Raw genomic sequence first — 19942 nt, 5'->3', positions numbered from 1 at the left:
GGCGTTGGTGCAAGGCAGCTCGAAGCTCTGCTGACTTGATGGCGAGTTCGCTGACTTGTAATTGCAAGCTGCGTACCTCAGTGCTGCTCTCTGTTGCTTGTTGTTGTTGCTTCGTCACCACCTCGAAATCTTCCCTCATCCACCTGAGAGCTTCTGCACGGACTGCCGCAAAAGTGACAGCCTCACGCCCTCTCGCAAAGCGCATGAGGTCCCGTCTCATTGCAGGCAAGAACAGTCCGTGCATGAATTGCTCACGAAGTGCAGCATCAGTAACTGTACCGGCAACAACAGCATTCGTCTTCACCTGCAGAGCCTGCAACTTGTGGGCATATGAGAGAATGCCCTCCTCTTGACTCTGGCAGATGCTGTAAAACGACGCTAGTAGAGTGGAAATGCTGGCGTGGTCCCCAAACGTGTCCTGCAGGATGGTCAAGACAAGGTCAGCCGTGGCAGTTGCCTGAGGGGGGTGCAGGTTGATCTCCTTCTTGGCAGGCCCAGCCAGTGACTGGATCAGCCATTCAGCAGCCTCGCCGCCCAGCGCCTCCAGGTTGAAGTGGGCAATGATGCGACGAGCCTCTGTGACGTAGTCGTCTAGCAGACAGCCATCTTTGCTGCTAGTGAAGAGGGGAAGCCTGGGAGGGGAGAACATCTGCCACTGGGGTCTAGGAACCCCGTCGACCGCCATCTTGGATACGCCGAGTACCTCCTAGTCCTACACTGCTTTCCCTGCTTTCTGGTGTTAAACTACGGCGTCTCTACTTCCTGAACCCTGCTCGCAGCGCCAGATGTGATAGGGTGGAGTGGAAGGGGGGGGGAATAGGCCAGGAAGCATAAATGAGACGCCAAGACAGAGGTTGCGATAACGTGACTTTTATTTAACGTACACCAGAAGCAAACAGAAAGTTAACACCAGAAAGTTAACACCAGAAAGTTAACACCAGAAAGTTAACACCAGAAAGTTAACACCAGAAAGCAGTGTAGATTCTCCTCAGTGAGCACACGCAGTGAAACGTAAACACAAGAGCACAGGTATCGGAATCTAACACCACAAGTCGACTGATTACAACTTCGCGACAAATATGGTCAGCACTTCGACCGTTCACGTCAACCGACACAATCGAGCAGCACACAGCTCACTATCCCAAATCGCGTTCTCTCTCTAGTCTAACTGGTCAGTCTTTTAAAGGCTGGTCACCGTCCGATTCCCAATAGCCAATAGGGAGGCTACCTAGTGTAAGCCAACGGGGGGCGTTCTACTTAAAATGCCTGCCCAATGAAAGGGATCGTTAAAGAGGCAGAAATCGTTACAGAGGTGTCACACACCGGAAATATTACGCACACCGGATATGGCTCATTAGATTACAACCAGTTACAAAGAAGGGGGGGGAGGTAAGAGACTAAAACCTCTTCTATGATGTTTCCTGTCAAAAGAAATGACACCCACTTGACAATACGCCGTCCAACGATACCCAGACAGTCCGGCGGCACATTACATAACGACCACCTAAATCTGGGATAAGAGGTTAGAAATGCATCCGGTCAAGAGTCTACCCTACGATAGTAGACACACAATAATCCTCGCTGGAGACACAACTTGGGTCAGGGGAAGATAATAGACAGGGGAGGCAACTGGGTCGGGCTGGGGATAATTACACAATAAGGCTGGATACGCCACTTGACTACATTTATATCATGCTGATGTTTGTGGGTGGCTGGCAGCCCAACCAACCCAACAGCTTGACACTGACAGGTTTGTGTTTTTATTCAAAATCCAGAATTTCCCTCCATTATTTGTTTTACTTTATAGTTCTGGTTCTGCTTCAGGTGATCAAATCATGTTTACCAGCACTACTTTGGTTCAAGCAACAAGAAACTGTGGCAGCTGTGCATATTCAAGAAAATTATTTGTGGCTGTAACTTGTTTGTTGTTTCTTGTTCATAATTTCAAGTTTCAAGGTTATTGGATTTGAAGAGGACAATGAACATGTCTTACTCCTCTTCTTGTGACCAGTGATTTAGAGATCTGTTTGTTTTTGCCCTCAAAATAAACACAACTTCAGTAAAGATATGTATATATACTGAACCAAAAGGTATTTTGCAGTTGGATTCATTATAATTCAAAGTCAAGACAGTTAAATTGGGTTAAGCAGGTCACTGTTGCTGTTATTTCCCTTGTAAACACAAATGTAGGTCAAGGTTGTGTGTCTAGTATGAGACATATAAATATCATATATGAGACATATAAGAATCCTATAAGGGAGATGTAGGTTTCATATAAGATTCTTATAAGTCTCATATATGAACATTTCATATAAGAGACCTATAGCTTTCTTATAAGAGAATATAAGATTCATATAAGAGACCTATATGAGCTCAGGTTATAGGTTCATATATGATTCATATAAGTTTCTTATAAGAATTTACCTCATTTGCATTTAAAATACCTATAAGCCACATATATGAAACTAGAGGAATACCCGGCTTCGCCGGGGTGAATCGCGAGACAGAGACAGACAGCGTGGCGGTTCATCACAATCACCTCTGCAGGCGAATTAAGTCCTGTCAAACGGGATTGAGAATTTTAGAGCTTATTTCTTAGCCCTATATTATCTGTTGTGGCTTCTCAAATGCCAGAACATACAGACAGACAAAAGCCGCTAGACCCCATCACAAACAGAACTCTACAATCCACAGGTTTTTGCCCACACACACACACACAAACACACACACAGAGAAACCGTATATATATATATATATATAATGTATATCTATATCTGTAAATATATAGAGATAGGTGACAGTGTATTTTTCGCGTGGCTATAAATTGATTCGACCTTTTCACTTTGACAGTAAGAACAACTTACGGGTGCAAGGGAAGCGTTCTGGACAGCGCAGTGACATTCTAAAAATAGTTACTCAGAAACGGGAATTTGGGGTGAACGGCGCGAGACAGAGACAGACAGCGTGGCGGTTCACCACAATCACCTTTGAAGGCGAAGTCCTGTCAAACGGGATTGAGAATTTTAGAGCTTATTTCTTGGCCCTATATTATCTGCTGTGGCTTCTCACATGCCAGAACATACAGACAGTTAAAATTAATATTAAAAGTCCTACGGTTTTGAGCCATTAAGGACTTGAGTGTTTGTCCGCTTTCACATACAGACAGACACAAGCCGCTAGACCACATCACAAACAGAACTCTACAATACACAGGTTTTTGCCCACACACACACACAAACACCCACACACACAGAGAAGCCGTATATATATATGCATATCTGTATCTATAAATATATAGAGATAGGTGAGAGTGTATTTTTCGCGTGGCTATAAATTGATTCGACCTTTTCACTTTGACAGTAAGAACAACTTACGGGTGCAAGGGAAGCGTTGTGGACAGCGCAGTGGACAGCGCAGTGACATTCTAAAAATAGTAATAGTAACTTAGAACTGAACGGGAAAGCCACACGAAGGAAGGGAGATAAACGCCAAACACTGGAGAAGATAAGGAAGAGTTACTTATAATGGTGAAATGAACACAAAAACGAAAATGAGTTCAGCGCTGCGCGCTGAGAGCACGTGTTGAAATATCTCATCGATGATATTGTGTCCGGGGTGTAGCTGAATACGGTGTCCAAATTTGAAAAAGATCCACCGAGAACTTTGGCGTTGTGATGTGGTGTAGCGGCTATGGTGTGTCGGTATGGGGGCCCGGGTAGCTGAGGTGGAACCAAAATAGCTGAGGTGGAACCAAAATCGGTTCCGCGCTGCGCGCTGAGAGCATGTGTTGAAATATCGACCAGGTTGTGTCGTGTCCCGGGTCTACCTGAATATGCCCATCAAATTTGAAGCAGATCCATCGAGAACTTTGGCCGTGCATCGCGCACAGACAGATACACAGACAGATACACAGACACACAGACACACAGACACACAGACACTAGTCGTATATATATATAGATTGTCATACAAGACTCTTATAAGAATCTTATATGAAATTGGGTCCAATTTCTTATAAGAACGTTTCGTACGGGAAATTACAGCAGAAACAGTTGTTTGTTTTTTCTCTCATTGTTTTAGCTTCATAGCTTTAGATAGCATTAAAAGCAAGGAAGAACAACAGCAATTTACCGAGTTTGATGTTTGGCAGTTTCTTTCTTTCTTTATTTGGTGTTTAACGTCGTTTTCAACCACGAAGGTTATATCGCGACGAGGGAAAGGGGGGAGATGGGATAGGGGAAAGGGGGGGGGGGGAGATGGGATAGAGCCACTTGTTAATTGTTTCTTGTTCACAAAAGCACTAATCAAAAAATTGCTCCAGGGGCTTGCAACGTAGTACAATATATGACCTTACTGGGAGAATGCAAGTTTCCAGTACAAAGGACTAAACATTTCTTACATACTGCTTGACTAAAATCTTTACAAACATTGACTATATTCTATACAAGAACCACTTAACAAGGGTAAAAGGAGAAACAGAATCCGTTAGTCGCCTCATACGACATGCGGGGTGCAGAGAAATAAGGATGTGGAAAAGAAGACTTTTGGTAAGTGAAATAAAGGTGATGGATCCAGTCAGGTAGAAATAAGACAACAAGAAAAGAATTGGAAAACTGCAGGGAATAGTTGGGAGAGTTTTCTTGGAAGGAAATATAGGTGAAAGGACTGGTAAGGCAGAAATAAGACAAAAGAAGAGAAGAAACAGAACCGTTAGTCGCCTCTTACGACATGCTGGGTAGCACCGGGTAAATTCTTTCTAGTCCCAACCAATATGGGACTCTCCCTAACCCGCGGGGGGTATGTTTGGCAGTGATGCCTTCTTCCACTGTAAACCATTCGGTCAACCAAAACAGATCTGTATACAATTTTTACATGGGATGAAAACCATCTTTTCAAAAGTATTCATACCCAAATTCTACTAAATCAATTTTTCTGGAGGACCGTTTAGATAATGAAACAAAGAACCAGCAGCTAGACTAAGTGGAAGGCGAAATAGGTGCCTCACTTTCATTCTGTGAAAGGGAGACTACTGCGTCACCCTTCACAGCAGACTGTGCAGAGTTGTCTGCCTGCAAAGAGCACAAGCTTAGTTATAGTAGCTTGACGTTTCTTCTACGTCGCTGGCTAGACACCTGTCAATTGTAGAGCTCGATCGGTTTGTGATGGGGTCTGGCTGCTGTCTCCTTGTATGCTCCAAAACTCTCAACCCTGGTTGACTTGCCTTCTCCAAAGGTGATTCTTGTGCTTCCACCACTCCATTACAATCCCTTTTGTTTTTTCAGGAGAGATTATCCATTCGGTGGACTATAAAGACCCTCTCACCAATGGCTTTGTGGGGAAGCGTGTGCTGCTGGTGGGCATTGGAAACAGTGCTGTGGATGTTGCTGTGGACTGTGCCACTGTGGGAAGGTATGACAAAGAAGTGCAAAGGTTCTTTGTTTTTTGTTTGTTTATTTGTAGACTATTTTTTAAAAGAGCAGTCAAGCCAAAATGTTCAGTGGACTGTGTGCATTGTATGGAGGATAACGAGTTTAATATCGGATGTTGTATATTATCCTAATTTTTGTGTGTGTGTGTGTGTGGGGGGGGGGGGGGGGTGGCTGGGGTTTGAGGGCCCATGCAGTATTGTCTTTACATGTGAGTTGTTCTTCAGTACTGCATGGTGACAGAAAGGGGGAAAAGTGGTCAAAATTCAAATCTCTAGTTTTGTTTTTGAAATATAGCTATTCATAAAGCAGAAATACTGTAGTATCTGATGTACATAAGAAAAAATCACTGGTTCACATGGTTCTTACATAATCTAACTTTTAAAGCTGGTTCTTGTGTGTCTGTGTGTATGTTTGTATGATGACGATAGGACCCAAAACGGCTGCACGGAATGAGACAGGAATTGCAAAGAATGTTCTTTGCCACTCGAGTCGTGTCAAAGGGTACTTTTGGAATAGCAAATTTGAAAGGATTCTTTAAAAAAAAACCGGTGGAAAACATTATATACCCTGTGGGCTATCGAGGATCTGGGCTATCGAAACATGGTCTTGTTAAAAGACGTTTTCAAATGTTTAACGGGGAGATACACTCGAAGCACATTTAGCGAAGTTATGTTGCCAAATCATCAAAGATCAACATTTCACTACACGGATCGATGCACACAGTCGAAATAGATGTGACTTGCACACGACCGAAGACTACTTACTAGCAGACGACAAGATCTAAATATTTTAGATTAGTGAGAGCAATCCGTTGAAGAACAGTTACTTCGCTTATTCGTCTTCAGTTAAGCTTATTTCCCCTGCCATAAGTTTCCTTGCAGATCTGCAGTCGCGTAGTGAAATGAACTAGTGTCATCAGAAGATTCTTCTCAGTCAATGATCGAAGCACAGTAAGTTCTATCCTGACAAAAGTCACTTTAGGAAAACACGACCATTGACTTCATTTATGAGCCCAAAGGTAACAATATCGACAAGAATGTATGCATTTGACATTAAATGAAACATTCATAGACAGTTTCCAACTCATCAGATCTTCCAAAGAGCCTTCATTCGTGAAAAACGAAGATTTTAATCAGACAGGTATCGGAAACAATCTCTTGGTCACCTGCGTTTCTCCTTCCGAGGCGACGTGACGGCGCCACATTTGTTTGTTTATGGCTGTTTATCGCGAAACAACACAGTTGAAATTTGTGTGTAAAATATCAAAAATATGTTTTGCATGTAATCTCCGAATCAGTTTCTTATCTGCGTTTTGATGGTAATTCAGTCAGAGTGGAGTAACGTTACTCTGAATCGAAGGCGATGGTAACCTGCGTTGCATGTGCGACGGCGTGAACAAATTTGATTGCAATATTTTATACAGGAAGTAAATTTCAATGATTCTGGCTCAGTCTTGCAGATCTGTTATGCAGTGTTTTGGTAGTGTATCTGCTTTTCTACTATGAAGCTCATTTGGAGTGATACGTTCATCGAAGTGGGGTACCCTATGTGTGACATCAGCCGTATGCAGATTACGCCTCAGAACACTCGCATTTCACAAAGACAACAATAATTTGCAACATTTCAAGAACTGCATCAGTTTTATTAGATACTATTTAAACAAAAACAGCACAGACACGACTATTATCAACAACACAGAACGGGAGGTAAGTCGGCAAAAATACTCCTAGTGTGCGTTTCCGTTTTTGGTCGCCATTTTTGCTAGCATTTTCAGTCAATCTTAACATTTCCATATCTATTGAATGATTGTAGTATTTTCTTTGATTGTGGCAATTTTCCTATCTCTCTGGCATGTACTGGTTGCTTTGTGACCAGTTCCCCCTCTAGACTTTATTGAAAAATGCGTCCGTGTGAGCTGACCCCCACTTATCACCAGTAGCAAAGAACAACTCATGTACATGTTAGAAGCGATGTAAATCATTTTCTGTATGTGTGTATGTGTAAATGTGTGTATCATGCATGGGAATTGAAATAAGTAAAAAAAGGCTGAACACTTGTAAGTAAGCCTGCGCCTATAGCCCTACTAGGGGGATCCGGGGGCATGGTCCCCCGGAAAAAATTCTCCAAAGAACCCAATTTGTGCAATTTGGTGTCATCTGAGCTCCAAGTTTCGGCGGACACTTGAGCTTTTCGGCGGAACAAAAAACAAATTCGGCGGAAATTTGCCTTTCGGCGGACAATTCCCATGCCTGGTGTATGTTTTAGTGTATATGTGTGTGCGTGTGCATGCGTGGGTGTGTGTGTTTGTGTATAGTAGTGCAAGCAAACACATGTACACGAGTTTCGGAAGGATTCACATTCTCTTTGAAGCATTATCAACCAGTCCACAGAAACAAAACACACTTTGTTCAACAAAAGTCTTTCTGTTTGATTGATTATCAGGTGTAAATCAGTGTACATCAGTACGAGGTCAGGAGCCTGGATCCTTCCCAACTATGTCTTCGGTCTACCAACTGACCTGTACGCCTGCCGCGCCTTCTTCCTGTTGCCATGGAAATGGGGCAACTTTATCTTAGAGACTGTGATCAAATTCCTCTATGGCAACCCTAAGAGGTAGCGCTTGAGATTTGCTGACATAGTTACATGGTGTGTTGAAGTATCAATATTACAGAAAAAATTGGTAGAAGACCGATATGTGTGTGTGTGTGTGTGTGTTTAATTTACATATGCTGCATATTCTGATTGTCAAAACAAAAAAAAAGTTTCACTTTATTTTCATTTATTAGAAATTAAACAAAGTGTCATTTTCATGAGAGAAAAAAACACAATGAATCAAAGCAAAACAAAAAACTAACCAACAGAATTTTCTTTTTTACTAAAGTTAAAATGCCTATAAAAAGTACAAGAATCAAACATTCAGTTTTAATTTGTAATAGACTGTACAGATTTTCAATTTTTTGAGTCACTTGAGAAAAAGTGACTCTATGTAATCGGTCAGTGTTAGTCTGTCCGGCCGGCCGTCCGGCCGGCCGTCCGGCCGGCCGTCCGTAGACACCACCTTAACGTTGGACTTTTCTCGGAAACTATCAAAGCGATCGGGCTCATATTTTGTTTAGTCGTGACCTCCAATGACCTCTACACTTTAACGATGGTTTCGTTGACCTTTGACCTTTTTCAAGGTCACAGGTCAGCGTCAAAGGAAAAATTAGACATTTTATATCTTTGACAAAGTTCATCGGATGTGATTGAAACTTTGTAGGATTATTCTTTACATCAAAGTATTTACATCTGTAGCCTTTTACGAACGTTATCAGAAAAACAAGGGAGATAACTAGCCTTTTCTGTTCGGCAACACACAATTTAACGTTGGGCTTTTCTCGGAAACTATAAAAGTGACCGGGCTCAAATTTTATGTGAACGTGACTCATTGTGTTGTGAATAGCAATTTCTTCCTGTCCATCTGATGCCTCATATAATATTCAGAACTGCGAAAGTGACTCGATCGAGCGTTTGCTCTTCTTGTTATTTGTATATTTCATTGAAAATTACTTTCTATTCCAATGATGGGTTTTTAGAATGTTCATGCAGCCAGTAAAGTCAAGCGATATTCAAGGGTAGTTGCAGACATGTGTACATTAAATGATAATGATGGTGTGTCGTCTCTTCCAGGTGGGGTTTGAACCCCAAAATGAAGGCACTGCAGACACAGCCGACTGTCAGTCCGACTCTGATTCACCACATTCAGCGCAGGAACATCAAGATTGTTCCCAACATCTCAGTACGTTTCTCTTGATGTTTTTTTTGTTGCAAGCTGAGTTTTTGTTGTGTGGGTTGTTTTTTTTCTCAAAATAATGGAAGGGTGCAGTGGAAACACCCAGTTCACCCCTTATTTTTCTCCAAAATCTAAGAAAATCAAGGAGAGGGAGTCTTCTAAATGGGGAAAATGTACAGCAGTTATAAACAAAATCTGGAGGTTTTCTAAAATTGAGATGATTCCACTGTGCACTGACACGATTAACAGTATGATTTACTAGGGCTTCGTGGAGAGCATGTGTCCCTACATTACAAGTGGCCTGTCTTGACAGGTCTATTTTGGCAATGACAATAACTAAAGGGACAACAAAACGACGTGTCCTTTCACATGAGGGGCTTTACGTGTCAGGTACCACTGTAATTAATCCTCTGGGTTGGAGAGGCTGGGAGATTCTATTCCAATCACTCAGCATCATCCCATTTCAGGGTCACCAAGTGGAACGGATGCACTGTAGTTACAGTGTTTTTGTGCATGTGCGTGGGCATGTGTGTGGGTGTGTGTGTGATAAGAATCTGTCAACCCTGTTCTTGTTGACCGACCTTAATTTGGGGCGGTCTTAAAAGGGGGGGGGGGGGTGTTATAGGGGTTCCGGACCGTCCCCACCCCACCGGCTGTCAAAAAAAATTAATACTAACTTTAAAAGAAATAATGAGTGGCTGCTGACACCTGCAGTTGATCATGTTTAAAATCAAGGATAAGCCATAAATTGTTCATAAAATAGCTAAAACTCTTCTGAGTATATGTTAACTGGTTGTCCAGTAATACATGTATAGTGGAGTCCGGGTACAACAAATCTCAAGGGAGATACATTTTAGTTCGTTATATCAGTAATTCGCTGTAGAGTTTTCAACCCTAAATGGCCTCAAGACAAGTTTTCCCAATCAGCTTCAAATGATCGTCCCATCGATCTTAATCCTTGGAGAGTACAATTTCTGCATGTTTTCAACAGCTTCATAATATAATCCATAGAGAGAGGCAAACTAACAGGGGGAGGTGCATGAAAAGAGTCAGTTTTCACGATAAAACTTTGACTCGCTCATTCACGGGACATAACTGCACTCCTGACTGTCCACAGTGTTGAGCAATTTAGGAGACTTCACTGCCTGAGGAGAGTATTGATTCAAACGAACGCGTGGTTCTATATCGCGTCACTCGGTCACGGATCGGAGAAAACAAAAAAACAGTTCGAGATTTCGAAACCATGTTCGTCAGCCATTGCTTTTAGCAAGACAGACCACATGTGCACGAGCTTCGCTGACGTACATCGCAAAATGTCATGACGTCACCACAACTTTTGGTTTTGGTTCGATCTGTTCCGTGCACCTCCCGCTGTTAGTTTGTTCAGAGTTCGCTCATCACGCGATGTGCACTTGTGTTTGTGTATTTTTGTCTTTGGAGACAATTATTGACATCAGTTCGTTGTAGCCTTGTGACTTTTAGAGACAAAACGGCTCTGGGGCGATGAAAACGTGTTTCTTAAAAGAGGGGTTCGTTATGCAAATGAGTTCAAAAGGTTCGATGGAGCCGGAAAGTAACAAGTAAGAAATAGAAGGCTGTCTGCCGGGAAATCAATGACAGTTTGTTAAAAGAAGGATTTCGTTATAGCCAGGTTTGTTATAGCTGGACTCCACTGTACAAATAAACAGAAGCATGGAAGAGACCACATACTCGCCATTCACTTTCTTACTATGTGTGCATTTTTTATCTCCAGAAAGTTGACGGAGACACTGTGCAGTTTGTGAATGGAGAGACGGCTCAGTTTGACAAGATTGTCTACTGTACAGGATACAAGATTGACCTCCCTTACCTGTCCCACGATCTCCGCGCCAAAGTTCTCGATGAAGGGTCAAACGCCATTGCTGTAAGTTTGGTCTGTTTCAATGGTTGGTTCGTTGGATGGTTTGGTTGGCTTTTTTGGTTTGTTAGCTTCAATGGTTTTCTGTTGAACTTTATTTCTTTTTTGGGGGGGGGCTCTTGGAGTTAAATGGCCATTTTTAGTTTTGTTTGTTTGAATTTAAAGCTGGGTTCTGTATTCCTCTGTGAGCAAGTTTGAGTTCCTTGTACTGCCACTGAAGATTACAGTTTCCATCCTTGTTCTTATTTTTGACTCACATGCGAAGCAAAAGTGAGTCTATGTACTCACCCGAGTCGTCCGTCCGTCCGTCCCCCCCGTCCGTCCGTCCGTCCAGGTGTCCGTCCGGAAAACTTTAACGTTGGATATTTCTTGGACACTATTCAGTCTATCAGTACCAAATTTGGCAAGATGGTGTATGATGACAAGGCCCCAAAAAACATACATAGCATCTTGACCTTGCTTCAAGGTCAAGGTCGCAGGGGCCATAAATGTTGTCTAAAAACAGCTATTTTTCACATTTTCTCTGAAGTTTTTGAGATTCAATACCTCACCTATATATGATATATAGGGCAAAGTAAGCCCCATCTTTTGATACCAGTTTGGTTTACCTTGCTTCAAGGTCAAGGTCACAGGAGCTCTTCAAAGTTGGATTGTATACATATTTTGAAGTGACCCTTATGAAATGTGACCAAAATAAGGTAGTGAACCACTAAAAGTGACCATATCTCATGGTAGAAAGAGCCAATAAGCACCATTGTACTTCCTATGTCTTGAATTAACAGCTTTGTGTTGCATGACCTTGACCTTGGGTCAAGGTCACATGTATTTTGGTAGGAAAAATGTGTAAAGCAGTTCTTAGTGTATGATGTCATTGCTAGGTTTAGTTATTTCAAGGTCATGTAAAGGTCAAGGTCAAGCATGTGAGTCGTATGGGCTTTGCCCTTCTTGTTCTTTTATATATGGGTAATTACTTGTTCGTTTTAAAAACTTGCAAGTCGACGAATTTGTGAGTGCTTGGATCAAATTTTTGCATTGATTGTACCTTTCATGTTTTCTGTTTATAATATCTCATCGATTATATGAATCTCACAACAGATGTACAAGAACGTGTTTTCACCAAATTTGGGCTCGAACCTGGCGTTCATTGGATTCGTTCAGCCGGCAACAGGCGGTGTGCTGACCATGTCAGAAACACAGGCCAGGTGGTTCAGCCAAGTTTGCCTCGGTAATGTGCGTCTGCCGCCCAAACATGAAATGGAGCAGGCCATCAGGACAGAGAAGGTGAAGAAACCGCCTGTTTGTTTCAAATTGAATATGTGTTGTTTTTGTTGTTTGTGTGTGGATTTTATTAATTGTAATCATGATATCGTCTATGATTTTCTGCAAAGACTCATTATATGATCTGCTGTCTGTTGCTTATTATTACAGTATTGTAGGTGTCTGAAGCTTTCATAATTGTTTTCCTGAAAGCAGAGATACAGCTAGGTTTTGTAGTGTATATGGTTTTAACACATCAAGGACAAATCTCATCCATGATCATGGCAGGTAATTATGAATACGTTTTATGTACTGCGTTTGAACTCAGATGACGCAGAGTGACAAATGGTACCAATCGGCACGCCATACCATTCAGAAAGACCCCATCGTCTACAACGATGAAATTGCTTCCTTCTTCGGTGCAAAGCCAGAGCTGCTCAAACATCCTTCTCTTGCTTGGAGGTAGGGCAACATTCATTCTTGTGTCCCGACTTTTATTTTAAACGTTTGCTGATGAATTCCAAATTCAAATGTGCCTTTCTGAAAGCCATCTTTTCTTTACTTTCTTTATTTGGTGTTTAACGTCGTTTTCAACCGTTCAAGGTTATATCGCGACGGGGAAAGGGGGGAGATGGGATAGAGCCACTTGTTAATTGTTTCTTGTTCACAAAAGCACTAATCAAAAAATTGCTCCAGGGGCTTGCAACGCAGTACAATATATTACCTTACTGGGAGAATGCAACTTTCCAGTAGAAAGGACTTAACATTTCTTACATACTGCTTGACTAAAATCTTTACAAACATTGACTATATTCTATACAAGAAACACTTAACAAGGGTAAAAGGAGAAACAGAATCCGTTAGTCGCCTCTTACGACATGCTGGGGAGCATCGGGTAAATTCTTCCCCCTAACCCGCCGGGGGTTTCTAAAATCCAAGGAGTTAAAAAAAAATCTAAACATTTGACTGTGAATGTCAAACAAAGGGAGGTAAGCACTCTAGACAGTAAGCGAGGTGTGTGTAGATCGATGATGATGAAAGCTGCTTGTTCGTTCATTGTTTCATATCATCTTGGGTGTCAAGAAGCTTTTCCCACATACTTCTTACTTTCGCTGATGGGGTCTATGTCGACCAAAAGAGTGGGATTCCCTGTAGGTGGAGTTCCTGTAGGGGGATTCCCTATCCACAGGGTTGAGTTTTTCAATAAAACTTGCAAACCATACTTGAATTTCTAAGAAATATAAAAAAAGATCGAAAAACATCAAATTCTACCGATGTTGCTAAGCATCACATGACTTTCAGCGATATCGGCGAAACGCTACAGGAACTACACCAGGGATCGCGTTTACGCACGATTTTTGCGTATTTGACGCATTTTAAAAGTCGCTGACGCGTTTTTTTCGCCGCGCCGCGTAAGCCATACGCAAAAATATTGTAACTTTTTCTTGTCTTCACGCAGCGCTTTTGCTCTGACTTAATAATCACCCGATCCTGAAACTGACTATAGGGCTCGAGAAGTGACGACACACATGAAATCTGCGCGTCAAAACTAAAGTCCGTTTCTTTTTGCATCGAAGTATCGCAAACGAACGTAACGAGGGTATTACCAGATAATGTCTTGTCGGATAATGAAACAGACATTAGCTCCTCTCCCATCTCGCGCTTCCAAAAGGCGGAAAGTGTGTCCAGTCGTATTAGAGCGGGAAACAAACTCAGCATGGCGTCTAAAAGTCTTTTTGCTCTGGGATTTTCAACAACGAAGCGTGCGACTGAGGATCTTACTGAAAGTGAAAGTTCAGATAATGAAGAGGAACAACCGTCAAGTTCAACAAGTTCAGCAGGAAAACTCGCCGTATTTAGGTAAGGAGTGTCTTTAAGTCTTTCGTGCGTGTTTTGTTTGTGTCTGTACGTGTTTTCGTAGTACGCAAAAATATTGGTCCGTGACGCGTTTTTTTCGTTTCGTTGCGTATGACTTACGCGTTTTTTAAAAAGCTAGCGTGATCCCTGCTACACCCTGTGGTACTCCCTGTATACAGGGAATCCACCTACAGGGAATCCCACTCTTTTGGTCGACATAGACCCCATCAGCCTTACTAACGGTTGTCTGTCTTTGGGAGTGATCACCTCCCTTTTTTGAATAGCGATCTAGGATATTTTCTTATGTTATTTTTGCACTTGAATTGCTGGGGGAGGATGATAACAGGTTAACGCAGACAATGTCATTCTCAGATTTCTTTTGTTAGGCATGTTCGATGGCTGTCAGCAACAATCATTTCAGCTTGACATTAATGATTTAGCCTATCACTTTAGAAATATGCACTGTATATGTTTGGTGAGAAAACAACTTGAATGTGACCCATCCAGTTTATTTTTATAGCATATAAATAATTTTGGAGGAACAAAATCACTTCGTCTTGCAATAGTCAACCTTGATTTTAGACTGATGTTCAGCTCTTGTAAATGTGCTCGCATGTATGTGTGTGTGTCGGGGGGAAAGAGATAGAGACAGAGAGCAAGAAAAAAGACTAATAGGGAGTATGTTTGTGCATCAGTGCACATGCGATGCCAGTCTGCAAAGCCCGCAGTTTGCAACTATTTCTCCAAAAAAAAATCTCTCGGTCTTGCAATATTCCTCCTCGATTTCAGACTGATGCTGAGCTCTTGCGGTGCTTCCCAGTACCGTCTTCAGGGGCCAGGAAGGTGGAGTGGTGCCGCCGCCGAAGTGCGTAGAGTGCCCTTGACCGACATGATGAACTTCAGCGGATACCTGGGCGCTGCTGTCATCGCCATTCTTCTCTTCTACGTCCTTCGCATTGTCTTCCACATCGGGTCCTTCATATTCTGAGCAGAATGTGAAAAAAACTGAGAGGGAAACTGCTTCATGTTTTGAGCTGAAAGTGTCAAGGGAAATTGGCTATATCATCAGTGGTACTCGTACACTGTTAACTTTGTAGACATCCATGATTGGTGAAATTTGTCATCCAGAATACAGGAAAAGAAGGATTTCTTTTATTTCTTTGAAGATTATATGTAATTTGTGTTATATATGATAAAAATATGTAATTGTATTAATTTAATATCATTGATCAAATTTTGAGCTGTGAATTATTCTATTTTTTGGTGGACATTTTTATCTACGCCTATACAATTTTGTCAGGAAAGACCCTTTTGTCAATCGTGGGATCTTAAACGTGCATACCCCAATGTAGTGCGCACGAAGGGACCTCGGTTTATCGTCTCATCCGAAAGACTAGCACTTGAACCCACCACCTAGGTTAGGAAAGGGGGGAGAAAATTGCTAACGCCCTGACCCAGGGTCGAACTTGCAACCTCGCAAGTGCGTTACCACTCGGCCACCCAGTCCTTGAGTTAATTTAAAATTTAAAAGTGTGGAAAAAGATAAGGACATTGTGAGTGGATGGATGCACCTTATTGGAATGAACACTTTACAAGAATGTGCATGGCAAACAGCAAAGCAAACCAGGGGTCACGCTCTTTGCGAAAATGTACATGAATCGTATTTTCAGGTGCCGTATCACGCGCAAAGTAATAATATCTGTTTTTGCGCCAACCTACGCCAATCACTCCAAGTCAGCAAGATCCCTGCAAGCAAAAGTATGTTGTCACTGCTTGCTGAGGAGATGTACACGTGTGCATTGATATGTGAATGTAATCTTATTTGCTAGTCCAACTTTTCATTTAACTTTACTCAACTAGTCAAATGTGAAGATATGTTGTGAAGTGTTAACTGCTAAGCGCTTTCACTGACAGATAGAAACACGCATGCTGAAAAATAATTTGTGTATACTATTTTTATATGCTGATTGCACACATATTTTTGATTCCTGTACCAAAACGGATTTTGTTTTTTGGTGTGTAGCATGTCTATTTAATTGGCAACAGCGTGTCAGGGTGATGTTATGAGGGCAGGAGGGTAGGCTGAGATGAAGGTGGTGTCAGGGTGATGTTATGAGGGCAGGAGGGTGGGCTGAGATGAAGGTGGTGTCAGGGTGATGTTATGAGGGCAGGAGGGTGGGCTGAGATGAAGGTGGTGCCAGGGTGATGTTATGAGGGCAGGAGGGTGGGCTGAGATGAAGGTGGTGTCAGGGTGATGTTATGAGGGCAGGCTGAGATGAAGGTGGTGTCAACGATTCAACTGATATGTTACGAGTTTGCCCAGGGGTCACGCTCGTTGCAAAATTGTGCGTACATATTGGATTTTCAGATGCCATACACATTTTAGCCCCATTGCTGCGCAAAGTAGCTCTTGTTTTGCGTCAGTCCACGCAAATCAGTCACAGACCCGTGGTTTGCTTCTTCAGTATAGACATATTGGGCTGCAGTGCGAGCCCAGAACATTTTCCTCTATCTTTGCTGCGCTGGCTGCAAAACCCCTCCGCGTGGAGGTACGTGTTTCCAGACACATCGTACGTAGGGTGAGGCAAACGGTGCCTTATAACAGTGCTGTGTATTAAGTTGCAGGTGAGAACCAACACAAAGCAGTCGGTCTGTGACAATCGTTTTATTCAAGAAGGCTATAATGAATTCAATTGCAAACTTCATTTTTTTTCACCTGTGGTATCTGCTGTATACTCCTCTAAGATGTTGCAGTAAACAAAATAATTAAAAAAATCAACAAATCAACAGCATTACTTGCAGTTTCAGTGACTGGGTAACAACATCTGACTTTCATTTTGGTACTTGTTTTAATTAAATCTTGTAAGCTGTAAAGAGGCTCATGTGCTGCAGTGATTTGTAAAGATATAGTTTCTATATAAAAAATATTGTACAGCTTAGAGTGACGTACAAAATTAAATCCAATTCCAGACATCTTCCTCTGTGTGCACATGATTGTGATGTGTATCTGCGAGTGTGTGCATATATTTGTCTTGTGAACTTAATAACTTCAGTTTTAATATTTGCATATACGTTTTGATGAGGATTACATAACTCCATTATTATTCGGCACTTCCATTCTCTTCAACACGCATCCCTGGCAAGTGAATGATGGTGGATCATTCAATAATAGGGAGGTTTAGATATTGCGTCACGTACCCCGACCTCACCTATCCCTATCGAGATAAGTCACGCAGAGGAATGTTGTAAAAACTGCTCGTTAGATACCACGTCACGTATCAAAGTCAGTAGAGCAAAACTCCTTTCGAACATCATGCATTTCGTGCTTTAAAAAATCGTGGACAGCGCGCTAAAGTCTGCAACAATACCCAGTGTTAAAACTGCTACTGTCATTGTGTGGGTGTCGCTGTGTGCTGCACGTGGAAGTTATGTTCCACTGACCCAGATCATACCGAGTGTTAACCAGCAGGTAAAATCAATGATTTTTCTTTTTCTTAAAGGAAACAGAAAAGAAAAATAGGGCAATCGAACTTCGAGCGTTGGTTTGTGTTCGTTCTGGGTCACTGGCCACCACGCTTTCATCCCCGCTTATAAGGGTGTGTGTAAGTGGGCGTCGTTGTTTTTCTGACTGTCGCCGTGTGCGAATGTGTGTATATGTGTGTGTGTTTGTATATATATGTCTGTCTGCTTGTCTGTCTGTCTGTCTGTGTAAATGGGTGACGCCATGTGTGTGCGAGTGTGTATATGTGTGGGTGTGCGTGCATACGCGCATGCCTTTATGTGTGTACCCAAACCTACCCTTCAATTCAAATGAATTGGACGGAACATTACTTTATGGTCGTTTACAAAATCTTTATGAAACAAAACATTCTTGCTATGGAGTTTTACTAACCAAACTAAACAACACCTCCCCACCACCATCACACACACATGATACACGTGTGCATTGGGTTACCTAGCAGACTTGATCTGTTCCTGGGAAAAGGTTACTGTTATGCTGAATTTTCAGTCTTTTTAAACATACGCTTCCTCGCGCAAGGTACTTGCTTCCTGGGAGTATTTTGGTCGAGATGACATTTCTAAATTTAGCTTGGGTAAAAAAAGTACATTTTAAGGGGCTTATTGTCCGTCGGGTCTTAATTGACTATGTTGGACATGAATTGGTTTATACGATTCGAGTTTTACGCCCTCACGGCTTTTTGATGTTTGCGTGTTTAGGTGGTATCAGCCATCTGCACTTATGGTAGAACGACCAAGATCTTTAACGTGCCATTGTGGTGACACGGGGGTGGGAGATGGATACCGTCACTGGGTCTGCACATAAAGTTGACTCGTGTCCGTCCCGGCCCGGATTCGAACCAGCGACCTCTCGATCACAAGTCCAGTGCTCTACCACCTGAGCTACCCGGGCCCCCAAGCTTGGGTCGTCCTTGCGTGCTTCATGGTTTGCTGTGATATCGCAGAGCCGTTGTAACGGGTCACCCGATTTATTTAATTTTAGTCAAGCAACCACACAACTAAAAAATGTGGTTTATGCGCCAGGATATAGGAAAATGCTGTAAGGGGAGGTCTCGTACTTTATTTGAATGGTTCATATTTAGATTTTAAAGTAATATGAGATATGTTGCCGTATCAGAAGCACGCACAGCGATCGACAGTGGGAATACCCGCAGTGATAGGGGTGTAGTATGCACGTAACGTGGTATCTAACGCTCAGAATTTCAATCAATCAATCAATATGAGGCTTATATCGCGCGTATTCCGTGGGTACAGTTCTAAGCGCAGGGATTTAAAAAAAAATTTTTTTATGCAATTTATATCACGCACATATTCAATGCCGTGTGAGATGGAATTTTTTTTTACACAATACATCACGCATTCACATCGGCCAGCAGATCGAAACCATTTCGGCGCATATCCTACTTTTCACGGCCTATTATTCCAAGTCACACGGGTATTTTGGTGGACATTTTTATCTATGCCTATACAATTTTGCCAGGAAAGACCCTTTTGTCAATCGTGGGATCTTTAACGTGCACACCCCAATGTAGTGTACACGAAGGGACCTCGATTTTTCGTCTCATCCGAAAGACTAGCACTTGAACCCACCACCAAGGTTAGGAAAGGGGGGAGAAAATTGCTAACGCCCTGACCCAGGGTCGAACTCGCAACCTCTCGCTTCCAAGCGCAAGTGCGTTACCACTCGGCCACCCAGTCCAGAATTTGTAAAAAAGAAGGTCACAGTGTTCACGTATTATCGAAACACCGACACATATGCACTAAAATCCATTCTAGGGGAGCTTTTCCATTATTTTTTCTACCGGAGGGATTGAATTCATTCCACTGAACAGATTTAACTACAACATACATTTGAACGAGCGGTATTTTGCTTTCTGTGTCTGCTTTTCGAAGTGAATCGAGGCGAGCACACTCAATAGGCCCACAGAAGGATACGCGACGTAAGTCTCAGCGCCTTGTCGTTCGTGGGGTAATGCTCTTGACACATCGGCGACTACGATGTATACAAACCAGAATTATGAAATATGGACTGAAGCGTGAAGGAAAGATTCCAGAAAATATTGAGCATCCTTGCACCCTTCTCAGATGGTTGGACTTGATAAAATCTGACATACGTTGCGCTGACGTATGGAAGGGTTTGCTACGTGAACACGTACCTATAATCATCACACGCAGCGCGACCCGCATGTGAGATACGTGTCCCGGTAGGTG

The 19942-nt window shown here is 42.3% G+C and overlaps 1 protein-coding gene across 3 annotated transcripts in view; it reads left to right on the top strand.

Annotated features, from left to right (window-relative positions):
* The window catches only part of LOC138983738 (flavin-containing monooxygenase 5-like), a 28159-nt gene extending 10971 nt beyond the window's left edge, over positions 1-17188 (top strand). The window contains exons 4-11 of one of the 3 annotated variants that reach the window (XR_011461244.1): positions 5283-5409; positions 7872-8042; positions 9099-9207; positions 10955-11104; positions 12194-12379; positions 12684-12817; positions 15002-16354; positions 16494-17188. Coding sequence is in view for 1 of the 3 variants with exons in the window: in XM_070357045.1 (XP_070213146.1) it covers positions 5283-5409; positions 7872-8042; positions 9099-9207; positions 10955-11104; positions 12194-12379; positions 12684-12817; positions 15002-15200 (1076 nt within the window). In the remaining 2 variants the exon portion in view is untranslated. Of the gene's footprint in view, positions 1-5282; positions 5410-7871; positions 8043-9098; positions 9208-10954; positions 11105-12193; positions 12380-12683; positions 12818-15001 lie in introns of all 3 variants that reach the window. The other 2 variants (XR_011461243.1, XM_070357045.1) reach the window with 2 other exon arrangements.
* The last annotated feature ends 2754 nt before the right edge of the window (positions 17189-19942 follow it).

This window comes from Littorina saxatilis, linkage group LG13 (assembly GCF_037325665.1).
Source record: "Littorina saxatilis isolate snail1 linkage group LG13, US_GU_Lsax_2.0, whole genome shotgun sequence".
NCBI lineage: Eukaryota > Metazoa > Mollusca > Gastropoda > Littorinimorpha > Littorinidae > Littorina > Littorina saxatilis.
The sequence above is the reverse complement of the archived record's forward strand: the minus strand, read 5'-3'. Positions and strand labels throughout refer to the sequence as shown.